This window comes from Triticum urartu, chromosome 4A, assembly GCF_056163025.1.
Source record: "Triticum urartu cultivar PI428250 chromosome 4A, HENAU_Tu73, whole genome shotgun sequence".
Classification (NCBI taxonomy): Eukaryota; Viridiplantae; Streptophyta; class Magnoliopsida; order Poales; family Poaceae; genus Triticum; species Triticum urartu.
Window position 1 is genome coordinate 546,720,258 of NC_141876.1, and position 9,323 is coordinate 546,729,580.

Consider the following 9,323-nt stretch of genomic DNA (forward strand, 5'->3'; position numbering starts at 1 on the left):
TATTTTGTAACATGTGAAAATATCAGAAAAGAAAAAAAAATCCCTAATATTCATACTAGTGGCGCACCACCACATAGTGCGCCATTAGTAAGCCAGAGCACACTAATGGCGCATCATCCACCAGTACGCCATTAGTATGCCAAAGCACATGGATAAATATGGCCCCCTGGAAGGCATACTAATGGCGCACCGTGGGCTATACTAATGGCGCACTCCCACGGTGCGCCATTAGTATACCAGACACTAATTACTAACGGCGTGCTAGTAGTGGCGCACCTGTAGCGCACCATTAGTAGGCAAAACAGGTGCGTCACTAGTAGGCCTTTTCCTAGTAGTGTCTGAGACCATGCATTTTTCTTTTTCGTACTAGAACAATACTCGTGCTTTGCAATGGGATATAAATCTTCTAATATGTCGTTTTGTGATTTACTTGTCTATAATAATGCGATTGTGTAAATAAATAGTCATCAAATTTTGCTCATATATTACCTTATATTTTTATCCGAAGTTTGGTAAGTAAATTAAAATGAAACTGGTTAAGAAGGTAAGTAAATTAAGTTGATTTATTATCATACAAGGAGGGTTGGACGAAGGGGTGGTGGGAAGAAAGGTGAAATGAGAACCTTACGTTCTTCATCCTGAAATTTTATACACATACACTTCACATCCTTTTTACTTGTACAATTTTTCCAGTTTCTTTTTAAACTAATTTTTTTTGATTTTTTCAAAAATTCAGCCTCCATCGAGGCCGAGATAAAAAACGCCATGCTCGAAAATCGTGGCCTAGAAAGTAGCCGGGCCAATCAGTGTGGCTCCCGCAGCCTATCGACTAGATAGAGGTGGAGTGTGTGATAGGGAGCAGCGGAATTTCCCGTCACATGTTTGTTTGCTGTACTGCGAGCTGTTCTTTTCCGGCAAATTCAGCTTGGGCACCCACCACGAGTGACTGTGACGAGTGAGCCTAGCGCACGCCATTCATGGCAACGACAAAAATCCTACATATAATCAGCAATGACGTCAATCCTCAAGCTCCGTTCACTGTCGAGCTGTATATACTCCAATCCCGATGAGCAGCTCTAGCTAGATTGGTTGATTCGTGTTAAACAAATCAGGCGCTCTCTTCCGAAAGTCCGCCGATTACGTGGCCTCGACCTCGTTGCTCTCCGCAGCGGCGGCAAGCATGCAGCGGCAAGAGGAGTCCGGCGAGGACATCGTGATCGTGGGCGCCGGGCTCGCCGGCCTCGCCGCCGCGCTCGGGCTGCACAGGAAAGGGGTGAGGAGCCTGGTACTGGAGTCGTCCCCGGCGCTCCGGGCCTCGGGGTTCGCCTTCGCCACGTGGCCCAACGCCTTCCGCGCGCTCGACGCCCTCGGCGTCGGCGACGAGATCAGGAAGTTCCACCTGCACATCGAGGGGCTGCGCGTCATGTCGGCGTCCACGGGTGAGATAGCAAAGAAGGTGGATTTCAGGGACGAGTTCCGCTGCGTCAGGCGCGACGTGCTGCTGCAGGTCCTGGCGGCGGAGCTGCCGACGGGCACCATCCGCTACTCCTCCAGGATCGTCTCCATCGACGACGGCGACGACGACGGCGCCAAGATCCTCCACCTCGCCGACGGCTCGACTCTCCGGGCAAGGGTGCTGGTCGGATGCGACGGGATCAACTCCGTGGTGGCCAGATGGCTGGGGCTCGCCAAGCCGTCGCACTCCGGGCGCTCCGCCACGCGGGGCCTCGCGCGTTACCCCGACGGCCACGGCTTCCCGCCCAAGTTCCTGCAGCTCTTTGGCAACGGCTTCCGCTTCGGCTTCGTCCCCTGCAACGACACCGACGTCTACTGGTTCTACACATGGTCTCCCTCCCAAGACGGTTAGTCTAGCTCGCCACTCTCTGCATCCATGGCGATGCCCTGACCCTGATGTCCAGTGTCCATTTACCGTCTCGCGTTGACTGACGTGCAGATGATGGTGTCGCTGAGAGCGGCGCCAAGATGAAGCAGTACGTGCTGACGAAACTGAGGAGCTCCAAGGTGCCCGCGGAGGCGCTGGAATTGGTGGAGAGGAGCGAGCTGAGCGACGACGCGCCCGCCGCACCGCTGAGGTTCCGGCCGCCGCTCTCGCTCCTGTTCGCGGGCATCAGCAAGGGGAACGTGTGCGTCGCCGGCGACGCGCTGCACCCGATGACGCCGGACCTTGGCCAGGGCGGCTGCGCGGCGCTGGAGGACGGCGTCGTCCTGGCCAGATGCCTCGGCGAGGCCATCCTCGGTGGCGATGGCGACGGAGCGACAGGCGGGACTGATGAGAAGGAGAGGATCGAGTTGGGCCTGCGCAGGTTTGCCGGGATACGGCGGTGGAGGAGCATCGAGCTCATCGGAACGGCCTACGTTGTCGGCTTCTTGCAGCAGAGTAGTAATAGGATCATCAGCTTTCTGCGGGAGAAGGTGCTGGCCGGAGTGCTCGCGGGAAGGCTCGTTAAGATGTCGGACTACAACTGCGGGACGCTGTCGAGCTAGGGAGTAGTACATTTGAGGCAACCAAGATAGCAAGAGCATATCTTTTTTTTTTCTTCCGAGAAACTTTCAAACTATTTATCCTTAATTATGACAGTACGAAGAACAAAAGAAGTAATAAAAATTAGGACGCCGATAGTGCCACACGTGTGGGCGTTAGAGAGTTTGTCCACACATTTTGTGTGGTGTATAAAAGGAACAACCCACACACCTACGTGTGGGCAAAACAAGTAATGACCACAAGTAGATAACGCCCACACTTCCGTACGTCAGGCCTCGTACCTCGTGGTCCCGCATGCCCCGCATGACAATAACCCGCGTCCCGCAGTTGCCATGGTCCAGACCCTCGGCCATGTTCGTTTAATTGCAGTTGCCATGTCGCTGAACTTCGGTTGCCATGTCGGACAACTACAATTGCCATGGTTGCTCAACTGCAGTTGCCATGTATGGTCTGGTCTACTGCAATTGTCATGATTTCAAAATTTTAGGAGTTGCCACCCACTAGGCAGTTGTCGTGTAGCACTACAAAAAGGCATGTCAAAAAAACATGTTCGGGTAAAAGAGAGAGTTGTCGTGTGCTCACAAGCATGCTAGGGCAGTTGCCATGTAAAGAGAAAGAGCCGCCATCTGCTTACGTGCATGCTAGGGCAGTTGCCATGTACCATACAAAAACACATGGCAACTCGGGGTAAAAAAGAGTTGGCATCTGTTTACAAGCAAAGCTAGGGCAGTTGCCATGTACCCTACAGAAACACATGGCAACTGCCAACTTTGGGTGTGGGCGAAGTGATAAACGCCCACACGCCAGCCCCCGTATGGTGAAAAGGACGTGTGGGCGACCGGATGAATGCCCACACACACCAGCTTAGTCCTACGTGGCACACAAAAACTGTTAGAACGCGCCAAGATTCGTGTAGAATTGGTTGGACGAGGATCCATGCGTGTAGGCGAGTTGCCAGACGCCCACATGTGTGGGCGTTAGTGTTTTTGAAAAATTATAACCATGTCCGTGGACCCCTAACAACGACTACAAACGCTGGAGCGAGCCGAAGGCGCGCCACCGTCATCGCATCTTCATCACCGAAGCCGGACAAACCTTGTTATAGTAAACAGTCGGGAAGTCGTCGTGCTGAGGCCACATAGGACCAGCGCATAGAATAGCAATCATCGCCGATGAAGAAAGTCATAGACTAGAAGGGTCAAACTTGTAAACACCCAAGTGAAGACGAACGAAGACCGGATCCAAACAGATCCACCTAAGGCCAGCACCAACCGAATCCCGCAAGATCCGACGGAGACAAACCTTCACACATCCTCCGTATGATCCTAGAAGCACCATCGGGACGGGGATAGAATGTGGGAGACATTATTCCCACTAAGGAATATCGCTGCTGCCACACAACCCCAACCAAAACGTTGAATCTAACGAGAACGAGAACGGAGTTTAAGAAAATACCCATTGGTTCCTGGGTGTTTATAACCTAAGAATTGATTTTTTTACAAAAAAGTTAAAAACATTCAGATTCTTTCTTAGAATAAACTTGATTTTTTTTGTGCACCAGAATGTAATTTTCCCCAACCAAAACCACCCAGCGTTGACTTCAAGGGCAAAAGAGACATAAAAATTGGTCAAAATAGTGTGAACAGTGTCTTGTACTATTTCGCAATGTTTTTTTCCTAGAAGTCAACGCTGAGTTTTGGTTGATGAAAAATTACATACTGGTGTAAAAGAAAGTCAAGTTTATTCCAGAAATACCTCTAAACTTTTTTGGCTTTTTTTGTATATTTTTTTCAATTCCTGGGTGTATATACACCCAGAAACTGAATGTCCACAGCCCCAAAAATAGAGCGTCAAAAGGCTTCAAGTAAAAAAAAATTGTGCATAAAAATGCTGCGTCTCCTACCGCTGCATTATAATAGGGCACCAAAATATCAAAACTCTCACATTGCATTGCATATTCGTCAAAGTTCAAACAAAATCCATGCAGAGTTAACATGTACTTCGTTTACAACTTCATGTAAAGTTCAAGCATAGTATCTCTAAACTACTACTAGCACTGTGTACACACTACTCGTTTTCGTTTTTCTCCCACTCGATGGCATCCTCGTCCTCCTCACGCTCAAGTTCGTCCCAATCAATGTCGTTGTCAAACGACTCGACGTTGACCACCACCTTCGCAGAGGAAGGTCCTGCGTCGTTGTTGTCCTTCACCTTCTTCTTCTCTGTGTCCCTCTTCCAGTACCACTCCTGCTCTTATTGAACATACTCTGGGTGCTCCCTTGCGAACCTTCTGCCCAACGAGCTATGCTGCCTCCAACGAGTCCTCCGGGAAGTTGAGCCTTTTCAGGTTGCAGACCGAGCCGCCACACCGCGATGTCATACGCGCGGGCGGTGGGGTCCATGCTACGGAAAGTGCCCACCCAGTACCTATGGCCACGCGTGCTGAACTCCACGCCGTATTGGGTGGAGGGCCGCGGCTACATGCCCTCGAAACCGGCTTTGGTCTTTGGCTTCGGCGGCATGGTGACAGTGAGGCAGGTACGAGGCGCGGCGGAGTGGCTGGACGAGATGCGTTGGTGGCGGCGATATAAGCGGTACAACGGCCGCTGGCGAGGTGGGATTAGTAGATCTGCCAGCGGTGGGCGCGGCGGGGGTGCGATACTCACCGGATTTACAGGCTACAATGGTGTCAGAGGGGAGAGGGGTCACGCGGGGGTGCTATGGAGGTTGTGGGTGGGCTGTAGGGGGATTTTGGTTTACGGCAGCCGCGAATGTCCTGTATATTTACAACACCTAGAGTCCTCTTTTTGGGTCCACAAGTTTTTTGGCCAAAAAAATATGATAGGGCAGTTGTTGGAGATCATTTTTTTGCATCCAAATGCCTAAAAAATAGCTAGCGCCCTATTTTCCCTATTCATCTTCTTCGTCGTGCAGTCACCCTCCGACATAGCGCCCCGTGGCCGGTGGGCGCTACCGCACGCCGCCACGCATCCCCATCCCTAACCCGCCCATTAAGTTTCTAACTCGCCCCCGCCGACGATCGCCGGCTCCGCTCGTACCTGATGTTTAGCAAACAGGAACTAATATAGGTGAATAGTGTAACCGGTGGTAAGTCTTCTTTGTGTGTGGGCGTGTGGCTAGTCCGAGATGTACACGATAACTCTGTCAATCTCTGTCTCCATGAGCTCTTCACCTGGCGAGGGAGGTTGGTGTGTCCGAAGTGATCCCGGAGCGAGACACCCAAGTTGTTGTCCGTAAGATCAATCAAGAGGCTACGGATCTTTCATCATATGGGCCAATTGTCGAGGAAGTGAAGCGACTTCTTAGGTCCTTCAAGGATTTTGGGGTTCTGTGGGTGCAACCCTCGGCGAATAAAGTCGCACATGAACTAGCTAGGGAAGGTTGCAATAATAAACTCTGTAAGACCTGGTTACATGCACCACCGCAGAAATTCATAGGTGCACGCACCTGGCAAGCCCTACCCGACAGCTCGATCATCTCGCGATTCGTAAAGTAGTTGGATCCCGCATGAGAGCGCAGTAGGGGCACAATAAGTTTTAAGTTTCAATCATTGAAAATTGCAATTTTTCATCTAAAACTTGCGATTTTCAAGCTCGCTCTTACCAAGTTTCATCGATAAAATTTTGAGACATTATTTTTGTCGGCTGTAGTCACAAAAATTGGCCGTAAGCACAAACTCATGATTTATTAGTAGCTTGTACTTAACATTTATTTTCAAATTTCGTGAAAACATATTTAAAATGGTCTTATTTGAAATTAAGCGCTCATCACAAAAACACGAATATGAAAACAAAATTTATTCTAAACCTTTTATTTTAAAGATATGAAAGTTAAAAAAACCAGAAGCCAAAGAAAAAACGCGTGCGAGGGACTTGGTGTCCCCGCACTTGCGTGCCCCAAAATGGTACCAACGGCATGTGTTAGCTTGGTGGTGGCCTCGGAGTGTACCTTGACATTATTTTTTGAGATGAGTGTACCTTGACATTTTAATAAAGTTGCAACAGATTTTCGAGTGAGGCGTTTTGGCTCCCAGACTCATCTGTACCCACGCTGAATAAAAAAATTAAAATAAACACTAGAAAAAAAATCAAAAAATTCCAATTTTTGGCATGGTAGATAATTTGGTGCATGATGTCCGCTCCAAATTTTAAATCATTTGGACGTCTGAGTATCTCTTGGCAAAAAAGACAAATTTAAGGTCTATTAAAAAGTGTACTGTTCAGACCTAATTTGTCTTTTTTGCTGAGAGCTACTCAATTGTCCAAATGCTTTGAAATTTGCAGCGAACCTCACACACCAAATTATCTACCTTCCATAAAAAATTTAGATTTTTATTTTTATTTTCTATGAATTGTTTCTTGACCGGGTGCAAACGAGCCCGGACTCGGAATTGGATATTCGCAGATTTTCCAACTAAAATAAATAAATATATGTCTCCTAGACCGCGTATGTCGTGGATGGTTTTGGAGTTTTCCCTTCAATCCACCACATACGAATTGCGGTCTCTTGTTGGTTGGTCCAAACGAATTGCGGTCCAGGACCGCCATACGTACCGGCCCACCCAGCCATGCACGCCAGGAAAATCATCATAACTTGCGACAATAGACTTGCCAAGCCGAAGCTGTTCCTCATCCGGGAAGACGAAATCAAAGCCACGCAATGTTCTTGCCTTGTTGAATCTCTCGCGCCTAGCCTAGCCGCCAGCATAATAGCACCGCGCGCTCCTAATTCGTTTGGACACTGGGACGACACGGCAGCTTGCATGGAAGAACAAGATGAGATCAATGCCGAGCACATCGTCGTCGTGGGCGCCGGCCCCGCCGGCCTAGCCGTGGCTCTCGGGCTGCACAGGAAAGGGGTGAGGAGCGTGGTGCTGGAGTCGTCGCCGGCGCTGCGCGCGTCCGGCTACGCCATCACGACGTGGCCCAACGCCTTCCGCGCGCTCGACGCCCTCGGGGTCGGCGACAAGATCAGGAAGCTCCACCTGCACATCCAAGGGTAAACGCCTGGCTGCCGTTTCTTCTTCAATGGCTGGCTTGCACGTTGGCTCTCGTTTTCCGCTTAAAACTGTAGTGTAATCCGATCGACCCATGTTCGTACGTAGGCTGCGTGTCTTCTCTGCGTCCACCGGAGAGATCGCACACGAGCTGGATTTCACGCTGCAGGAGAATGGGTGAGCACCGAGTTGGCAGCAAGTTCTCATCTATCAGGACGTGATGAGTAACACAATTACATGGATAATTTTGGATGCAGAGGACCTCATGAGACCTGCCGCGTCAGGCGTGACCTGCTGCTCCGGACGCTCGAGGAGGAGCTGCCGACGGGCACCATTCGCTACTCGTCCAAGATCGTCTCCATCGACGACCAAGACGGCGCCGCCAAGATCCTCCACCTCGCCGACGGCTCGACTCTCAGGGCAAAGGTGCTGATCGGCTGCGACGGGGTCAACTCGGTGGTGGCGAAATGGCTGGGGCTCCCCAAGCCGTCCTACTCGGGGCGCTTGGCCACGAGAGGCCTCGCACATTACCCCGACGGCCATGGTTTCGAGCCCGAGTTCCTGCAGTACATCGGCCATGGCTTCCGCTTCGGCTTCGTGCCCTGCGACGACACCCGCATCTACTGGTTCTACACCTGGTCTCCTTCCCAGAACGCGAGTGCGGACAAGGGCGTCGACGTCGAGGGCGCCGCCAAGATGAAGCAGCACGTGCTGGCCAGGCTGAGGAGCTCCAAGGTGCCCGCGGGGGCGCTGGAGGTGGTGGAACGGAGCGACATGAGCGACGCGTCCGCCGCGCCGCTGCGGTTCCGTTCGCCGCTGTCGCTCCTGTTCGCGAGCATCAGCAAGGGCAACGTGTGCGTGGCCGGCGACGCGCTGCACCCGATGACGCCGGACCTGGGCCAGGGCGGCTGCTCGGCGCTGGAGGACGGCGTCATCCTGGCGAGATGCCTCGGCGACGCCGTCCTTGGCGGGGAGGCTGGCACGGAGGAGGAGAGGATCGAGTCGGGCCTGCGCGAGTATGCCGGGATGCGGCGGTGGCGGAGCGTCCAGCTCGTCGGAGCCGCCTACATGGTCGGCTTCGTGCAGCAGAGTGACAATGCGATCGTGAGCTTTCTCCGGGAGAAGGTGCTGGCCGGAGCGCTCGCGAGAAGCCTGGTGAAAATGGCCGACTACGACTGCGGAACACTCTGATGGACGAGTGACCTGACGTGGTCTTTTTCAGGGCGAGGGTGCATCGAGGTGTAGTGTAGTCTGAGCCATTTTCCCCTTCCAGGTTAACCGTCGTTGGGTCAGTTTGGCCCGCGCCGGTTTCCTGTGGCTCTTGGGCCTGCCTGAGGGAAGATGTTGTTTGATTTTTTCTATGTGTCTAGGGCACATCTAGATGTGCAGTTATTGCACATCTAAGTGAGTGAATCAAGTATAAAGAGAAAAAGAAAAAAAAATATTCATACGAATCTCAATGTAACATCAATGACATATGACTTAGATGTGTAATACTTATGACACATCTAGATGTGCTTTAACAAAACTGTTTTTTTAACACAACATAGACGCAGAAGGTCATAGTGTGTTCAAATAAAATAAAATTGAACGAGTAATCTGGTGATGCGAAAACTGGAGATAGTGCTAGAAGCACGCAGATTGAGCCATGAAACATGATAGAAGATCTTGCAACTTCTCTCTTATAAACTTAATGATATATTTTTTTTGGTGTGGTCTTCGTCGAGGCCGGCTGGTAGTGGGACATCCCAAATGAGATCGATGGAGGTAGGTGGTTGCAACCCAAGCGGAAGCCAAACCAGT

General features: G+C 51.2%; 2 protein-coding genes across 2 annotated transcripts; both read left to right on the forward strand.

The window, feature by feature from the left end:
- The first annotated feature begins 755 nt into the window (after window positions 1-755).
- Window positions 756-2,646, forward strand: LOC125518251 (monooxygenase 2-like). Its single transcript, XM_087518844.1, has 2 exons — window positions 756-1,862; window positions 1,955-2,646. The coding sequence occupies exons 1-2, from the start codon at window positions 1,181-1,183 to the stop codon at window positions 2,503-2,505; spliced, it is 1,233 nt and encodes a 410-aa protein (XP_087374970.1). The 5' UTR covers window positions 756-1,180; the 3' UTR covers window positions 2,506-2,646.
- A 4,420-nt stretch (window positions 2,647-7,066) lies between these two features.
- Window positions 7,067-8,956, forward strand: LOC147976528 (monooxygenase 2-like). Its single transcript, XM_087519804.1, has 3 exons — window positions 7,067-7,522; window positions 7,629-7,697; window positions 7,778-8,956. Exons 1-3 carry the CDS (start codon window positions 7,092-7,094, stop codon window positions 8,709-8,711), a joined length of 1,434 nt encoding a protein of 477 aa, XP_087375930.1. The 5' UTR covers window positions 7,067-7,091; the 3' UTR covers window positions 8,712-8,956.
- The last annotated feature ends 367 nt before the right edge of the window (window positions 8,957-9,323 follow it).